The 20026-nt window shown below is 41.8% G+C and overlaps 1 protein-coding gene across 3 annotated transcripts in view; it reads left to right on the top strand.

Annotated features, from left to right (window-relative positions):
- LOC109908246 (pleckstrin homology domain-containing family G member 5) overlaps positions 1–20026 on the top strand; it is a 120339-nt gene that overhangs the window by 14411 nt on the left and 85902 nt on the right. The window contains exon 1 of one of the 3 annotated variants that reach the window (XM_020506830.2): positions 6033–6651. The exons of the other annotated variants lie outside the window; for them this stretch is intronic. Within the exon in view, the coding sequence (XP_020362419.2) occupies positions 6528–6651 (124 nt within the window). The 5' untranslated portion in view covers positions 6033–6527. Of the gene's footprint in view, positions 1–6032; positions 6652–20026 lie in introns of those variants that run through there. 3 annotated transcript variants of the gene reach the window in all.

Consider the following 20026-nt stretch of genomic DNA (forward strand, 5'->3'; position numbering starts at 1 on the left):
TATCTACGTATGCATATGAGATGAATAATGTAGGGTAAGTAACATTATATAAGGTAGCATTGTTTAAAGTGGCTAGTGATATATTTACATTTCCCATCAATTCCCATGATTAAAGTGGCTGGAGTAGAGTCAGTGGCATTGACAGTGTGTTGGCAGTAGCCACTCAATGTTAGTGGTGGCTGTTTAACAGTCTGATGGCCTTGAGATGGAAGCTGTTTTTCAGTCTCTCGGTCCCAGCTTTGATGCACCTGTACTGACCTCGCCTTCTGGATGACAGCGGGGTGAACAGGCAGTGGCTCGGGTGGTTGATGTCCTTGATGATCTTTATGGCCTTCCTGTAGCATCGGGTGGTGTAGGTGTCCTGGAGGGCAGGTAGTTTGCCCCCGGTGATGCGTTGTGCAGACCTCACTACCCTCTGGAGAGCCTTACGGTTGAGGGCGGTGCAGTTGCCATACCAGGCGGTGATACAGCCCGCCAGGATGCTCTCGATTGTGCATCTGTAGAAGTTTGTGAGTGCTTTTGGTGACAAGCCGAATTTCTTCAGCCTCCTGAGGTTGAAGAGGCGCTGCTGCGCCTTCTTCACGATGCTGTCTGTGTGAGTGGACCAATTCAGTTTGTCTGTGTATGCCGAGGAACTTAAAACTTGCTACCCTCTCCACTACTGTTCCATCGATGTGGATAGGGGGGTGTTCCCTCTGCTGTTTCCTGAAGTCCACAATCATCTCCTTAGTTTTGTTGACGTTGAGTGTGAGGTTATTTTCCTGACACCACACTCCGAGGGCCCTCACCTCCTCCCTGTAGGCCGTCTCGTCGTTGTTGGTAATCAAGCCTACCACTGTTGTGTCGTCCGCAGACAAGTGTGTGTTCATAACAATTCATCTGTTCTACCTTGTTTTCTAGCAAATGGATCCAAGTTGGCTAAACTTGAAATATAAAGATTAGCTGGCTCCTCACTAGAATGTGGGCTTGTGCTTGAGAGATTTGAGTTAATTTGTGTACATTCTCTTATAATGCCTGCTACAAAAAGTTAGTTATTATTAGTGAATGTGTATTATGCGTGGTTCAGGTTAAATACAAAAATAAAAATGCTTTTTCTTAGACTCAGTGATTGTCGTAAAAAAGCAGGTTAAACTTTTGATAAAATTATTCAATTATTGGTGGGTCTTATGGTTGTGGAAGGATATTTTTTATTTATTTAAACTTTTATTATGACTGGGAAGTCGTTCTGAGACCAGGGTCTCTTTTACAGATGAGCCCTGCAGGAATACATTTAAATGCATACAATAAACAAAATGACAAACATTAAGAAAAAACGGACCCATTTATCAACAGAGGATTCTGATCAGTACTCTGTACTGGTTCCCCTTGGTCAGTTCATATCCCCATAATCTAAAATGGCCTGGACAATTTCCTTCCTATTAACAAAAGTCAGACATCTTTTTGTTTCTGTAAAATAAACCAACATTGCACTTCGCCTTCACCAGCTGTGACATTTTTTTTAAATGACAGTTTATCATCAAGATATTTGTAGGAACTCTCTCAATTTGTGTACCGTTCAAACTAGTCATTACAATTAATTGAAATCTGATTTATGGGGCCTTGGAAAAATGCATGCGTTTTGTTTGGATTTAACACTAACTTTAGATCCAATGGTGATCTCTAAAGTGCTTGAAAACCAGACTTCAAATGTGAAAAGGCTTTTCACATTTCCTGACATTTAATCTTAAAAATGACCTGTCCTAGGTCAGTTAGGATCACCACTTTATTTTAAGAATGTGATGTCAGAATAATAGTAGTGATTGATTTCAGCTTTTATTTCATTCATCACATTCCCAGTGGATCAGAAGTTTACATATACTCAATTTAGTATTTGGTAGCATTGCCTTTAAATTGTTTAACTTGGGTTAAATGTTTCTGGGTAGCCATCCACAAGCTTCCCACAATAAGTTCGGTGAATTTTAACTGAGACAGGTTTGTAAGGCCTCCTTGCTCGCACACGCTTTTTCAGTTCTGCCCACAAATTTTCTATAGGATTGAGGTCAGGCCTTTGTGATGGCCACTCCAATACCTTGACTTTGCTGTCCTTAAGCCATTTTGCCACAACTTTGGAAGTATGCTTGGGGTCATTGTCCATTTGAAAGACCCATTTGTGACCAAGCTTTAACTTCCTGACTGGTCTTGAGATTTTGCTTCAATATATCCACATGAAGTAGGAAAAGTATGATGCCATCTATTTTGTGAAGTGCACCAGTCCCTCCTGCAGCAAAGCACCCCCACAACATGATGCTGCCTCCCCTGTGCTTCATGGTTGGGATGGTGTTCTTCGATTTGCAAGCCTCCCCTTTTTCCTCCAAACATAACAATGATCATTATGGCCAAACCATTCTATTTTTTTGTTTCATCAGACCAGGGAACATTTTTGCAAACCCTAGTCTGTCTTTTATGTCGGTTTTGGAGCAGTGGCTTCTTCCTTGCTGAGCGGCCTTTCAAATTATGTTAGGACTCGTTTTACTCCTCCAAAAAAGCCAGACTACAGTTTTTGCAACTGCCCATGAGGACAAAGAGTACTTTTTTGGAGAAATGTCTTCTGGTCTGATGAAACAAAATTGAACGGTTTGGCCATAATGACCATTGTTTTGTTTGGAGTAAAAAGGGGGAGGCTTGCAAGCTATAGAACAACATCCCAACCGTGAAGCACGGGGGTGGCAGCATCATTGTGGGGGTGCTTTGCTGCAGGAGGGACTGGTGCACTTCACAAAATAATGGCATTATGCGGTAGGAAAATGATGGGAAGCAATATCTCAAGACATCAGTCAGGAAGTTAAAGCTTGGTCGCAAATGGGTCTTCCAAATGGACAATGACACCAGGCATACTTCCAAAGTTGTGACCGAAAGGCTTACGGACAATAAAGTAAAGGTATTTGTGGCCATCAATCCTGAACTGAACTGAAAAAGCGTGTGAGAGCAAGGAGGCATCATAACCTGACTCAGTTACACCAGCTCTGTCAGGAGGAATGGGCCAAAATTCACCCAACTTATTGTGGGAAGCTAGTGGAAGGCTACCCAAAACATTTTGACCCAAGTTAAACCATTTTGAAGGCAATGCTAACAAATACTAATTGAGTGTATGTAAACTTCTGACCCACTGGGAATGTGATGAATGAAATAAAAGCTGAAATAATTAATTCTCTCTATTCTGACATTTCACATTCTTAGTGGTGCTCCTAACTGACCTAAGACAGGGATTTTTTTTACTAGGATTAAATGTCAGGAATTGTGAAAAACTGAGTATTTGGCTAAGGTGTATGTAAACTTCTGACTTCAACTGTATATTTAAACGTTTTTGGAAAATGTGGTCACAAACAGATTTTACTATCATTCTGTTACCAAACTTTAAATCTGCACTGTTAAAAAAAAAACTATGTACAGTGGAAATTAAGTAGTCCTTGTGCTTAGATTTCTATGTTTTACCTTTGGAATCAATGATTTTTGTTTAAAAGTATGCCAAAGTAAAACACATTTGCGTCTCAACTTCATTCTGTTACCATGGAATTGTCCGGATGCTTTCCTGGCACTGCTCTTTGCAGCTGGGTAGTGTCGGGTTATTCCCTGTTTGATGGGCCACCTTTCTAAATATAACCCCAAACCACCTCCACGTGGGCACGCATAAGCCCTTCGGCTCGACTGCACTCCCTCTGTCAACACTCTTACTCACACACTACGTCTCCGGTACACACACAGACACTCTCCCAGTTACCGTTTTGTACCCTCAATCAAACACTCACTCCTCCTCAAATGCTCCATTTAATACTTCAAAGTATACTGAGGAAATAATTCATATAGACTATATAGCCTTCTGGTAGTTGGTAGGAGTGATTCCCCTGGACAAGCTACTTTACTCTAATGAATGACATCCGGTGCAGTTGGCAGACCATCTTAGGTCATTCAATATTGTTTGTCAGCTACAAGACAACTGGACGGGCAGCATGATGACATGTCCTCTTTAAAAGACTGAAACATACTTTTGGGTCAAGTAGTGTATGTGGACACTTGTCGAATGTCTCATTCCAAAATCATGGGCATGAATATGGAGTTGGTCCCCCCCTTTGCTGCTATAACAGCCTCCACTCTTTTTGGGAAGGCTTTCCACTAGATGATGGAACATTGCTGAGAGAACTTGCTTCTATTTAGCCACGAGCAGTAGAGAGGACGGGCACAGATGTCGGGAGATTAGGCCTGGCTCGCAGTCGGCGTTACAATTCATCCCAAAGGTTTTCGATGGGGTTGAGGTCAGGGCTATGTGCAGGCCAGTAAATTTCTTCCACACCGATTTCGACAAACCATTTCTGTATGGACCTCGCTTTGTGCACGGAGGTATTGTCATGCTGAAACAGTTGTCATGCTGTCATGCTTGTCATGCTGAAACAGTTGAAACTGTTGCCACGAAGTTGGAAGCACAGAATCGTCTAGAATGTCATTGTCTGCTGAAGCGTTAAGAATTCCCTTCACCGGAACTAAGGGGCAGCCCCACCCGATTATTCCTTCTCCACCAAACTTTACAGTTGGCACTATGCATTGGGCAGGTAGCGTTCTCCTGGCATATATATATATATATATATATATATATATATATATATATATATATATATATATATATATATATATATATATATATATATATATATATATATATATATATATATATATATGGTTAATGACTTGATTTGGGACATGATGATAGGGATGGGAGACTAATGCCTCTTGAGTTTTGTTCCCTTTTTCTGCATGAAGTGGATGGAAAGAGACCTTTGTGCCGCAGCAGCCCCTAGTCCTCATGCTGTAGCCAATGACTGGTCTCTTCATTAAAAATCAAGCAGCAGTGCGCTCAAAGCTTTTCAATATTATTACCATATGTCTGCAAAGCCCAAAGCAGAGCGACAGAGCAGATGGGCTCCCATCTTACCCTCTAATTTCTCATCCCAAATTTGGATATTTTGGTTTTTGTGTGACATTGTCCCTCCCTTCCATGGCTAGCAGAGCGCGTTCTTGCAGTATTTCTTTCTATTATAGATGTATAATAACAGTGAATCAACTGTTCAGCAATGGTATGCCAATAGACTGATAACTTACTGGTCTGGTTTTAACCCATCCTCTGTTTGCAGAGCAGAGGATGTGTCTGTGGCCTCTTCACAAAAGAGCTTGGTTCTGCATCTGTCTTCTCTCTGGGAAACTGTTTCTCAATGTTTGTAATTTAATACTGTACCTCTGCAGAAATAGATGAACCCAGACATTAGACGTGTTGCATTCCTAAAAACAATTAATCTTTCTGGAGACAAAGAGCAAGGCTCTAGCAAGCCCAATTAATGCAGAAAAATGTCAGGCTTTTACAGTTTGCGCAAAACAAAGTTCTACTCTCCATGTAGGAGTGAGTTTTTAAAAGAGATCTTTGTGTCAGTTAGAAAGCCATTGGCCCAGACTGCCAGTCCCAGCATGCATTGCAACTCACCTCTGTATGAATACATCACTTGTTTGATTGAGTGGGTTGAATGCCCCTCTATCGTCCACACATCCTACATGGGCTATGACACTCAACAGCTTGTCGCACAGAAGATGTTAGAAAGTTGAGAACTTTATCATTGCTACATTTTAAATCTATGAAGGGATGCTGACAACAGTTACTACTAGGTAGCAGTAACAAAGTACCTTGGGAAGACAACTGTGTGAGCGGTAATCAGGGTGTGTTTTGAACTCCTCAGGAGTAACTCAAATGAATGGCTTGGAAGAGGATGTTGGAAGGGGACTTGACTTTGTTTGGATGCTTATAACACTTTAACCCCGGGACGACAGAAGGAGCAACAGGAAGAGACGTTATCAAGACCATGGAAATGGTCTTTAGTTGATGGTTGTGGATTATGAACATCTGATGTCAGATTCTTCAAGGATTTTGACCTGGAGCACAGTTTGCATTGAGAGTTTAGACCAGTCTTCTCCTGCTGGGTTGGATCTTCAATACAGATCCTGGAGGGCTCTGATAAATCAGGTGTCAGCCGTCTGTTTATTATTAGTGATATGAGTAACGCTGTTCCAAACCAAGACGGTGGTTCGGTTTCCTTAGAGAGCTAATTGAAACCCAGTTAGAAGGACATCTTGACTAATGTATGCCCAGTTGGACCTGAAGTGAGTAGCTCTGGCACATGGCTTGGAGAGAAGGTTCAAAGCAAGTGTTTAGTGGTTGAGCTGGATGAGGTAATATTGCCTAGTTTTGCAGGTGCAGTTTTTGAATGAAGTTGAATAAGCTATTGGCAGAGTGCAAGATTTGGACTGCGTTGAGTTGGACTCTGTTAAGATGGGTTTGATGTAGGTAAGATATAGGTAGTTGTTGGTAGACTAGTGCTTAATGTTGGTGTGTGGCATGAGGGTCAGTCTACTGCAGTGATCGGGGACAGAATTTAGGTTATTTACATAAGGTTGAGGTTGTTAAGATCCATGGTTAGGGTTGAGAGTGAGGGAGACACGGGTTGGTCACCATGTTCCTGTATTGGAAGAAGAGGGGGGCATATGAGCTCGAGACCCTCCCATCCTACATCATTGAGCAGGGGGCAGAACGCTACTCCTGGTCCTCCTCATTTGACGTCATCCGTGATCTTTGCGGTAAGCTTTAGGAGCTATGAAACAGGTTAAGTAGTACACCTGATCTATTCAGGTGGCATGCTTAATTCCATTCAGACTGATATCCTAATATGTCACTGGCAGAGGGAATTGGATTCCATTGGAAGATGATCATAGTAACCGACTCGACGACGCCTAGCTTTTGACAGATTTTCATGCAAATATTTTTAAATATGCATAAAACAATATGCACATTTTCCCAACAGAATTGTTGCAGATAAAAGGCTGTGTGTGATGATGTAATGCACGTAAAAATTACTTTTTCAGTTCAATTAAATCGTTTTGAATTGCATTTAACATAAGGTTTTGTTACAAAAACTGTTGCCGTTATATACAGTTGAAGTCGGAAGTTTACACACACCTTAGCCAGATACATTTAAACTCAGTTTTGAACAATTCCTGACATTTAATTCTAGTAAAAATTCAGTTAGGATCACCACTTTATTTTAATAATGTGAAATGTCAGAATAATAGAGAGATTGCTTTATTTCCGCTTATATTTCATTCATCACATTTCCAGTGGGTCAGAAGTTTACACGCACTCAATTAGTATTTGGTAGCATTGCCTTGTTGTTTAACTTGGGTTAAATGTTTCAGTAGCCGAAACGTCCGACAATAAGTTGGGTGAATTTTGGCCCAGTCATCCTGACAGAGCTGGTGTAACTGAGTCAGGTTTGTAGGCCTCCTTGCTCGCACACGCTTTTTCAGTTCTGTCCATACATTTTCAATAGGATTGAGGTCAGGGCTTTGTGATGGCCACTCCAATACCTTGACTTTGTCCTTAAGCCATTTTGCCACAACTTAGGATGTATGCTTGGTGTCATTGTCCATTTGGAAGACCCATTTGTGACCAAGCTTTAACGTCTTGAGATGTTGCTTTAGTATATCCACACAACTTTCCTGCCTCATGATGCCATCTATTTTGTGAAGTGCACCAGTCCCTCCTGCAGCAAATCACCCCCACAACATGATACTGCCAACCCCGTGCTTCACGGGTGGGATGGTGTTCTTCGGCTTGTAAGCTGCCCCCTTTTTCCTCCAAACACAATGATGGTCATTATGGCCACAATTCTATTTTTGTTTCATCAGAGCAGAGGACATTTCTCCAAAAAGATCTTTGTCCCCATATGCAGTTGCAAACTGTAGTCTGGCTTTTTTTTATGATGGTTTTCGAGCAGTGGCTTCTTCCTTGCTGAGCGGCCTTTCAGGTTATGTCGATATAGGACAAATTTTACTGTGGATATAGATTTTTTTTTTTTACCCTTTTCCTCCAGCATCTTCGCAAGGTCCTTTGCCGTTGTTCTGGGATTGATTTACACTTTTCGCACCAAATTACGTTCATCTCTTGGAGACAGCGCGTCTCCTTCCTGAGCGGTATGACGGCTGCGTGGTCCCATGGTGTTTATACTTGTGTACTATCGTTTGTACAGATGAACGTGCCGTTCAGGCGTTTGGAAATTGCTCCCAAGGATGAACCAGACTTGTGGAGGTCTACTATTTTTTTTTCTGAGGTCTTTGCTGATTTCTTTTGATTTCCCCATGATGTCTAGTGTAGAGGCACTGAGTTTGAAGGTAGGCCTTGAAATACAACCACAGGTACACAAATGTCAATTAGCCTATCAGAAGCTTCTAAAGCCATGAAAAATTACTTGTGTCATGCACAAAGTAGATTCCTGAGTGACTTGCCAAAACTATAGTTTGTTAACAAAATATTTGTGGAGTGGTTGAAAAATGAGTTTTAATGACTCCAACCAAAGTGTATGTAAACTTCAGACTTCAACTGTAGCAACGGTACCCACTCTGTTCTTGGCACGCGCACTCTAGCAAACATCTCACAGATACAGTGAGAGGAGCAGCCTACATGGAGATTATTATGGATAAAGCAAGATTATTTTGACTTGTCCAACGGCAGCTCAGGATCGTTCATTTTGTCACCAGAATAATTTATTGGAAAGCATCAAGCTCGTCACTGTGCACTTTCACCACCCTGTGAAGTTCATCATAAATGATTTATTCTGTAGCCTAATGAACTGAATTATTTCCTGAGTCGTAGTGGGAGGACCACACAACATATCGCGTGACTCCAAGTTTACTAAGATACAGTATAATGGTGGTTATATCAACTGTTGAGCATAAAGGCGTTTACAGCATAATTCATTTTAGACAAAGATCCCACAAATTCAAATTTTCTATTGACAATTAAGAAATTGTACTGACATTTCCTCTTTCCATCAGACCTGTCTTGACTTTTTTTTTCTCATGTGGGCTAATTCATCTGCATGAAATGGTTGGATGGGAACCTGGTTACAGATAGACTTGAATAATGAAATGTAGCCAGTTTCTCTGCGAGCAGATGGCAATGCGCTGCCGCATGGTTCACATACATCTGTGATCTTGGTCTCAGCATTTCAGCACCATCATGCAATCTTTTTTTCCCATTCACACTTCTTCTGTTCAGTCCGTGAAAAGCACTCGACATGACATAGAGAGCACCTCAAATGAGAGGAGCCGAGACCGGGATGGGAACAGCTGCTGCTGTGAAGAGAAAATATTTACCACTGAAGGAGGGAGTGCATAATATAGGCCTAGAAGTGCTTCTACTTTTTGAAGCTTGAAGCAGCACAGGCTTTCTGCTTTCCACCATCCGGTGCCCTCTATGCCATTAGTGAACGGGAAGTAATAACATTGGGCTGGAATGCTCTTATACAATCCTGCCAGGCCAGCAGTGTCTTGGAGGTCTGCCTGAGTCGCTAGGCAGCTTCAGGTGTCTGCAGGTCAGAGTAGACCTCCGTGTTCTAGAATGAGAAATGGAATGTCTGACTGCTACAGAGGGAACAGAACGACAAGTCTTTCATCCCCACCCAGTCCCTGTAATTCAGCCTCAACTGAACTGCTCCCGAAAAAAATTCTCCACTCTGCTGGGGGATAGGGTTGCTTGGGGCTAGTGGACTATTCTACCTGGATCCAAAAAGGGTTCTACACACCATTTATGGTTTAGGTAGCTCTCTTTTTCTAAGAGTGGGGCAGGAAGTATAGGGCTGGGGGACTTGGAACAAACCTTTCCACCCTCTCTCTCTCTCTGTGCCATTTTATCATATAGCTGCTAAAGAAAATGTCCTGACACGTGATCACATTATATAATCAACTGAAATTACCTATTGCTTTATGATGTTGCTCAGTCAGACATGAAGGCCCTCAATCCTTCTGCTTACATAATGAATGATCCCCACATATCATCTTCAATATGGTTAAGTGTAATACGTGGGTGCACTTATACTCCTATGTAATGAATCCTCTTCAATATGGTTATAAGCGGGTGCACAAATACTCCCACCGTGGACACAATTATGCTTTCAGTTTTGTTACGTTTGGCACTTTGATGACATGTTTTAGACTTCTTGACTATGGCTTTTGCAACATTCGATTGAACTGTGAAACAATTGTCCTTTTTAGCTATGTAACTATGTTGTACTCTGTTGTCCAGGCACAGCCTGAAACTCGCATAAGATTACTCATTGAAATAAAATCCGCTTTATTGTATTTCTCCATCCGAATGGAGTGATCCACCATCCAGCCCTCTACTGTTCTGAATACATTCCACTTGTTGTGTGCTGCTGGCCATGTTTTGATTGGTGTAATGGTGTGTGTGCGCGCGCCAAACAACATCAACAGGATGGCTTTGTTCAATACCCACTGACTGCCACTTTATATGCTGTTATGTTAATAACTGCTGGTCTGTCTTTTTGTACTGGAACAACAAGGCCAAGACAGGCAGCCCAGCCCACTCGGTTCATGCCACCATTTCTGCTGTGTGCTGAAGTGTCCTAGCCCGGTCCCAGATCTGTTTGTGCGGTCTTGCCAACTCCTATTGTTTGGCATAACAATGAGCTCAGGAATTGGAAAGCACAAACTGATCTGGGACCAGGCTATGAGAGTACCAGGGTTTCATTTACAGTGGTGGTCTAATTAACTCATTCACTGTAGTCACATTTCCCTCCCTCATCTTAGAAGCCTTGTTTTAACAAGACTATCTGTAACAATGGAGGTGGCTAGACTGCACAAACAGATCTGGAACCAGGCTAGGGCTGCAGTGCTGCAGGTCCTGCCAGCGCTGAATGTCAGCTTCTGAAACATGCAGCAGAACTCCACCAACCCCAGGCCTTGGAAACACCTTGTTAGCTGGCCAACTCCTCCATCTGCTATCCATCTTTTGTCTTCCAGGAGACAAAAATATAGTACCTAACATTGGTACAAATACAAACTTTTTTCTCTAACAGTGAGTAAGACTTGAGGCATCCAACATCATGGTCAAAAGCAACCCACGGATACCCCAACAGCGAGTATCAGTTCTCTGTCTGGCAGGTACTATGGAGCTGTGGCTCTGAGTATTGTTTCTTCATGCTATGTTATGTATTCTCAGTGAATGTGGTGATTTCCCCCTGTTCAGAAACATTTGTCATTGAAGTTTGTATCCCATCCTGATATTACCATGTTTCGACCACTAGATGGTGCTCCCCCCCACTGTCTCAATATTAAAGGGAAAGTTCACCCAAATGACATTGGTTTTTCGAAAAGGTATAATGGCAACCCATGTTTTTGTTTTTCTGGCCACTGATTCACGTGCTAGCTTTTTAGCATTTATGGCACAAATCTAATGCAAGTACCTATATTAGCATTTTCACACTTCATATCCAAATAATCTGTATAAATCAATGTATGTTACTTAATCAAGTTTTTAGATACTTAAGGATGATTTGGACATGACCACTTACAGGGTAAGGAAACCAATGTCATTTTTTTATTTGGGTTAACTATCCCTTTAACATTGGGGGGGGGAGAGAGAGCTCATAGCAGGAACACCACCATCTAGTTGTCAGAACCTGGTAAGATGGGACATAAACCTAACAACTTCAATGACAAATTCCTCTGAACAAGGGAGGCCGTGGGTGGCTTTAGACAGTTGTTGGGATTCCTCATGTCAAACTCATGGTCCGAATTGGATGTTAGGTTATATATAAATGCAACATGTAAAGTGTTGGTCCCATGTTTCATGAGCTGAAATAAAAGATACCAGACATGATCCATATTAGAGGTCGACCGAATATGATTTTTCAATGCCAATACCGATTTATTGGAGGAACAAAAAAAGCCGAAACCAATTAAACGGCCGATTGTTAAAAATATATATATATATATAAAAATATAAAAAAATCATTTGTAATAATGACAATTACAACAATACTAAATGAACACTTATTTTAACTTAATATAATACATCAATAAAGTCAATTTAGCCTCAAATAAATAATGAAACCTGTTTTAATTTGGTTTAAATAATGCAAAAACAAAGTGTTGGAGAAAGTAAAAGTGCAATATGTGCCATGTAAGAAAGCTAATGTTTAAGTTCCTTGCTCAGAACATGAGAACATATGAAAGCTGGTGATTTCTAGTTTTCAATATTCCCAGGTAAGAAGTTTTAGGTTGTTATTATAGGAATTATAGCACTTTCTCTCTATACCATTTGTATTTCGTATACCTTTTGACTATTGGATGTTCTTATAGGCACTTTAGCATTAACAGTATAGTTTCCGTCCTTCTCCTCGCCCCTACCTGGGCTTGAACCAGGAACACATCGACAACAGCCACCCTTGAAGCATCGTCACCCATCGCTCCACAAAAGCCACGGCCCTTGCAGAGCAAGGGGAACAATTACTCCAAGTCTCAGAGCGAGTGACGTCACCGATTGAAACGCTATTTGCGCGCACCCCGCTAACTGGCTAGCCATTTCACATCGGTTACACCAGCTTAATCTCGGGAGTTGATAGGCTTGAAGTCATAAACCGCTCAATGCTTGAAGCATTGCGAAGAGCTGCTGGCAAAACGTACGAAAGTGCTGTTTGAATGAATGCGTACGAGCCTGCTGCTGCCTACCATCGCTCAGTCAGACTGCTCTATCAAATATCAAATCATAGACTTAATTATAACATCATAACACACAGAAATACGAGCCTTTGGTCATTAATATGGTCAAATCCGGAAACTATCATTTCGAAAACAAAACGTTTATTCTTTCAGTGAAATATGGAACCGTTCTGTATTTTATCTAATGGGTTGCATCCCTAAGTCTAAATATTGCTGTTACAATGTACAACCTTCAATGTTATGTCATAATTACGTAAAATTCTGGCAAATTAGTTTGCAACGAGCCAGGCGGCCCAAACTGTTGCATTTACCCAGACTCTGCGTGCAATGAACGCAAGAGAAGTGACACAATTTCACCTGGTTAATATTCCCTGCTAACCTGGATTTCTTTTAGCTAAATATGCAGGTTTAAAAATATATACTTGTGTATTAAGGCATTGATGTTTATGGTTCGGTACAGTCGTGCAACAATTGTGCTTTTTTCACAAATGCGCTTTTGTTAAATCATACCTCGTTTGGTGAAGTTGGCTCTCTTTTGTTAGGAAGAAATAGTCTTCACACAGTTCGCAACGAGCCAGGCGGCCCAAACTGCTGCATATACCCTGACTCTTGCAAGAGCAGTGACACAATTTCCATAGTTAATTTCCCTAGGAATTAATGTTAGCAGGCAATATTAACTAAATATGCAGGTTTAAAATATATACTTGTGTATTGATTTTAAGAAAGGCATTGATGCTTATGGTTAGGTACACGTTGGAGCAGCGACAGTCCTTTTTCGCGAATGCACACCGATTATATGCAACGCAGGACACGCTAGTTAAACTAGTAATATTATCAACCATGTGTAGTTAACTAGTGATTATGATTCTTTTTTAGAAGATAAGTTTATTGCTAGCTTGCAACTTATCTTGGCTTCTTACTGCATTCGCATAACAGGCAGGCTCCTCGTGGAGTGCAATGAGAGACAGGTGGTTAGAGCGTTGGACTTGTAACTGGAAGGTTGCAAAAACGAATCCCCGAGCTGACAAGGTAAACATCTGTCGTTCTGCCCCTGAACAAGGCAGTTAACCCACCGTTCCTAGGCCATCATTGAAAATAAGAATGTGATCGTAACTGACTTGCCTAGTTAAATAAAGGTGTACATTTTTTTTTTTAAAGCTGCCAAATTAGTGTCCTAAAATACAGATTTCCGATTGTTATGAAAACTTGAAATCGGCCCTAATTAATCGGCCGACCTCTAATTAGAAGGCATAATATTAATGTTATTACTTAGTTTCGACTGGTGGAGGTCCTGATGAACCTCGTCCAGATAAAACATTGGGGGTGAAAACGTTGAATGAAAGAAAAGTTGAGCAAGAGGAAAAAATATAAAACGGTAATTCAAAAGTAAAAACCAAGTTTTGATGGAGTGTGCAATTGGCATGCTGACTGCGGGAATGTCCACCATAGCTGTTGCCAGAGAATGTGATGTTCATTTCTCTACCATAAGCCGTTCTTTTACAGAATTTGGCATCGTGTGGGCGAGTGGTTTGCTGATGTCAACGTTGTGAACAGAGTGCCCCATGGTGGCGGTGGGGTTATGATATTGGCAGGCATAAGCTATGGACAACGAACACAACTGCATTTTGTTGATGGCAATTTGAATGCACAAAAATACCTTGACGAGATCCTGAGGCCCTTTCGTTCGACTGGTTCGGTTGTGTGACGACCCTACCACTCTGTCTGCCGAATTCTTTCAGTTTGCTCTTGTTTTTCTTAGTAGGATGTCTGTGGGCGGGGCTGGGAGGGTCGTCAGCGAAATGGGACACACCTGGGCTCAGGTTTTTGCCTGCCATACAAGTTCTGTTATACACAGACATCATTCAAACAGTTTTAGAAACTTCAGTGTTTTCTACCCAAATCAACTAATAATATGCATATCTTAGCTTCTGGGCCTGAGTAGCAGGCAGTTAACTCTGGGCACCTTATTCATACAAGCTACTCAATACTGCCCCCCAGCCATAAGAAGTTAAGCTGTTTTCTAGTGGCTATTTGGATACAACCATAACAGTGAGCTAATGTGGCGCGATTTAGCCTGAAATAGAACATTTGCTCAATCGTCAGGACACTGTTGTTCAGAGGTGCTAGACAACAACACAGCTAACACAATCACTTCAAACTGAAGCTGGAAAGACTGCAAACTCTATTGGCATGGGTGCCTTATACCCATGCCAATATATCCTCCAAACACCGGCATCTCTGGCATTATCACTTAAATGTCTAATTATACTGTAGGCCCTGTCTGCACCTCCCTGTAGAGAGAGCAAAGAAAAAGGCTGTGCAAACTGAACCTGTTGTTTCTCTTAGCAGACAATGAGTTGATGCACACTATCACATGAGTATGCATGCATGCATGCATGTGTGTGTGTGCATGTTTGTAAATGTTTTGGCTTAATCAGCAGTGCTGAGTTCTGGAATTCCTGTTCATCGCAGAGAGAGAAAGGGAAAAGGAGAAATATAGTGAGGGGGTCAGAGCAGACAGTGTGAGCTTGAGAGATTAAGGGGAAGACAGAGGATATAAGACTCTCCCATGAGTTTCACAAAAATGTACCAAATGGACCAGTTCATAGCTGGATTCTTCACGGATCTTTTCTACTTTCTCCAGAACATAAATGTTGTTCGGACCTCAAGTTCTGTGAGGTGGAAGAAATTCCTTTGTCCACTCTGAAAATTCACTCTGTCTCTATACTTTGGCCATGAGCAGATTAGCTCCTCCAGGAATTTACCTCTCTGACCACAGCAGCCTGGGGGTAGGAGACAGGGAGAGGGGGATGGGGCTTGCTGTACCCAAAGAGGGCAACATGACAATCCAAAAAGCTGAATATTTAAATTCATGCACTTCAAAATGAATTTTGTGACTTTGTCCCAGAAGCATTTAACTGCAGGGCACTCCCACATCATATGAAGGAATGTGATATAGAAACCAGTCCTTCTGGGATAATTGATCAATTCCATCATTGGAGAAGTTGCCTGATAATGTGTCTTTTCAAATCTTGGAATGTTCTCACCATTACTGTCCATGATATTGGCAAGGGTACAGATTCCACATTTGGGGGGACGGGGGAAAAGAGATGCAAAAGGATGCCTTCCAGATTGCAAGGAATTGTGAAATAGTGGAGAATGGGTATGCCATTTTGATTCCCAGTTGTATAGTTTTAAAATATTGCGCCAAATTAGAAATTGTGAGAAATAATAGGACCGACGCGTAGTTTACGTTGTTTAAGTGATATCATTGAAGACCACCTCTTCCAGGGCAATAGGAGGCACCATATTTCTCTCTATACTCAGCCAGAGGTCAGAAGAATCATGTCTAAACCAATTTAGGATGGGGCGAAATGCTAGTGCCTGGAAATACAATTTAAAGTTTGGTATGGGTAGTGCTCCTACGTCTTTCCCGCTTTGCAAGTTTAATTTTATCTGGGCTCATTTTCCTTGCCAAATACATTTTGAGACCGCACTATGGATTTTATCCCAATAGCCAGAAGGTGGATACAAGGGAAGCATTGAACTACCGAAATTCAGCAAATCTCTTCTTAACAATGATTTAAGGAATCCAAATAAATTGTCAAAAGCCACCCACGGACCCCCCACACTCCACCTCAAGCCCACCCCAATGGCCAGTATACAGTATCAGTTCTCTATGGTTGAAAAGTAGTATGAAGCTGCTGCTTGGAGTTTTGTTCATTCATTTCATGAAATGAATTCTCAGTGAATTTGGTGATGTTTTTTCCCCCGTTTAGAGAAATTAGCCACTTGTCGTCACTTGCATTTCCCCCCATAATTTAATGTAAAAAGCACCAGGTTTTGCCAACTAAATGCAGCTGTTCCTGCTACTGCCACACTATTTTAACTATTTTGCTTGTCTCTTGTGTTTATCAAATCGATTCCAACATGTTTTGGGTAGAAAACCAATAGCTTTTGCTCATGATGAAAAATCAATTGTGTTAATCCTCAAGTCAAACCAGTCATCCATGAAAGCAATTGTTTGTCTCTCTCTTAGCAACCTAATGCTTCAACCCAACTCTCCTTGAACAAATGGCAAGGCTCTGAGATGGCTATCCCTATGGTGAAATTATCATTTGTCATATGTGACAACCCTAATAAAATATTACAAGTGTAAACATTTGTATGGTAGGTATGTTTTTCAATAAAAGTATTCAAATATATCTCTGTTTTTAGATTGGTGACATTTACCATCAAACCAACCCAATACCTTTGTAAAAAAACTATACAGTGTGTGTGTTTGGGACTTGTACCATTGAAGACCATTAGACCATAACATTGAAACGATTAGAACTTCTGTAGCCTAATGGTTTGCTTGTTCACTAGGAATGGTCTAACTAATCCAAACATTTTATTGAAGGGAATAAACCACACACACAGGCCGTTTCCTGGACACAGATGAAGTTTATGAGAAGGACAAAGTGAATTGCTTTCATGGAGGACTGGCTTGACATGTGAGGATGACCACCCAATTTATTTTCATCATTAGCAAAAGCTATTGGTGTTCTACCCAAAGTTGCAAAGAAAATGTGACTCATTGTTAACAAACATTTTGAGACCATCAAAATGGATAAAAGGGTGTTGTGGGATCTAGTGGGCAACTTCAATAGCAAAAAAACAACCTTCCCCCATATTCACAGTGAATACATTACATAATATGAAACAAGTATTTCCCTACACCCGCTTAACACGTATGTGACCAATGAAATTTGATATGATACACCAAGCCGCAGCTTCATATTACTTGTCAAAAATAGGACACTGATGCTGTATTTTGGGTGGGCTTGGTGTAGGGGATCCGTGGGCAGCTATTGGGTGGGCTTGGTGTAGGGGGTCCGTGGGCAGCTATTGGGTGGGCCTGGTGTAGGGGGTCCGTGGGCAGCTATTGGTTGGGCTTGGTGTAGGGGGTCTGTGGGCAGCTATTGACAACTTTTCTTTTGAATTCCTCGTGTCTTACTCATTGTTGAAGAAGTTTTGTCCAAATTGGATGATGGGTATTATTATATTAATCATAATCAAATTCAAATGGCCAGTTTGGGTGCAATCAATTAGCTTATTTTCTCAGAGATCAAATGAAATTGAACAAAATAACATTACAGGAATGCTTATCTTATGTTTCTAACTACAGAAATTATTTCAGAAAAATCTGAGATGGTTGTTGCCGAAATCCTTTCTTTTGCTTTTTGAGGCTGAACATATAATGTATGCTGGAATGACCCGTATGCTAGATAGGCTATGTGTAATTGCTAATGATTTTATCCATGAAATGGAGATTATAAGAGAGCAGGAGAAACGGGCATCATTGTGGACAGGTCTGCTAATCTATGGTTCCTGGAAAGTTATTACAGTACAGCCTCTCTGTTAAACTCTTACACTCTTGTCAATCTGTCTCCCTCTTATGCCTGATGGGTTTACGATATGTTTTGACACATTTACTTAGTTTGCGTGTTTGACCTACAGTGTTTGACCTACAGTTGTAGTCAGAAGTTTACATACACCATAGCCAAATACATTTAAACTCAGTTTTTCACAATTCCTGACATTTAATCCTGGTAAAAAAATTGTCTTAGGTCCGTTAGGATCACCACTTTATTTTAAGAATGTAAAATGTCAGAATAATAGTGATTTATTTCCGCTTTTATTTCTTTCATCACATTCCCAGTGGGTCAGAAGTTTACATGCACTCAATTATTTGGTAGAATTTATTTTAAATTTAACTTGGGTCAAATGTTTTGGGTAGCCTTCCACAAGCTTCCCACAATAAGTTGGGTGAATTTTGGCCCATTCCTCCTGACAGAGCTGGTGTAACTGAGTCAGGTTTGTAGGCCTCCTTGCTCGCACGTGCTTTTTCAGTTCTGCCCGTTCCGCCTGTCAGGGCTTTGTGATGGCCACTTCAATGCCACAACATTGGAAGTATGCTTGGGGTCATTGTCCATTTTGGAAGACCCATTTGCGACCAAGCTTTAACTTTCTGACTGATGTCTTGAGATGTTGCTTCAATATATCCACATAATTTGTCCTCCCTCATGATGCCATCTATTTTGTGATGTGCACCAGTCCCTCCTGCAGCAAATCACCCACACAACATGATGCTGCCACCCCCATGCTTCATGGTTGGTATGGTGTTCTTTGGCTTGCAAGCCTCCCCCTTTTTCCTCCAAACATAAAGATGGTCATTATGGCCAAACTGTTCTATTTTTGTTTCATCAGACCAGAGGACATTTTGTCCAAAGAGTACCATCTTTGTCCCCATGTGCAGTTGCAAATGTTGTCTGGCTTTTTTTTATGGTGGTTTTGGAGCAGTGGCTTCTTCCTTACTGAGTGGCCTTTCAGGTTATGTCAATATAGGACTCGTTTTACTGTGGATATAGATACTTTTTACCTGTTTCCTCCATCTTCACAAGGTCCTTTGCTGTTTTTCTGGGATTGATTTCGAGGCAAGCACACTGAGGCATGCATGCATGAGCATCAGCTGTTCCGGACGACTGTGATCACGCTCTCTGTAGCCAACGTGAGTAAGACCTTTAAACAGGTCAACATACACAAGGCTGCGGGGCCAGACGGATTACCAGGACGTGTGCTCTGGGCATGTGCTGACCAACTGGCAGGTGTCTCACTGACATTTTCAACATGTCCCTGATTGGAGTCACCATAGTCCCTGTGCCCAAGAACACGAAGGAAACCTGCCTAAATGACTACAGACCCATAAACACTCACGTCCGTAGCCATGAAGTGCTTTGAAAGGCTGGTAATGGCTCACATCAACACCATTATCCCAGAAACCATAGACCCACTCCAATTTGCATACTGCCCAAACAGATCCACAGATGATGCAATCTCTATTGCACTCCACACTGCCCTTTCCCACCTGGACAAAAGGAACACCTATGTGAGAATGCTGTTCATTGACTACAGCTCAGCATTCAACACCATAGTACCCTCAAAGCTCATCACCAAGCTAAGGATCCTGGGACTAAACACCTCCCTCTGCAACTGGATCCTGGACTTCCTGACAGGCTGCCCCCAGGTGGTGAGGGTAGGTAGCACCACATCTGCCACGCTGATCCTCAACACTGGAGCTCTACAGGGGTGCGTGCTCAGTCCCCTCCTGTACTCCCTGTTCACCCACGACTGCATGGCCAGGCACAACTCCAACACCATCATTACGTTTGCTGACGACACAACAGTGGTATGCATGGTCGCCGATAACAACGAGACAGCCTATAGGGAGGAGGTCAGAGACCTGGCCGGGTGGTGCCAGAATAACAACCTATCACTCAATGTAACGAAGACTAAGGAGATGATTGTGGACTACAGGAAAAGGAGCGCCTAGCACGTTCCCATTCTCATCGACGGGGCTGTAGTGGAGCAGGTTGAGAGCTTCAAATTCCTC

Source organism: Oncorhynchus kisutch, linkage group LG17 (genome assembly GCF_002021735.2).
Source record: "Oncorhynchus kisutch isolate 150728-3 linkage group LG17, Okis_V2, whole genome shotgun sequence".
Classification (NCBI taxonomy): Eukaryota; Metazoa; Chordata; class Actinopteri; order Salmoniformes; family Salmonidae; genus Oncorhynchus; species Oncorhynchus kisutch.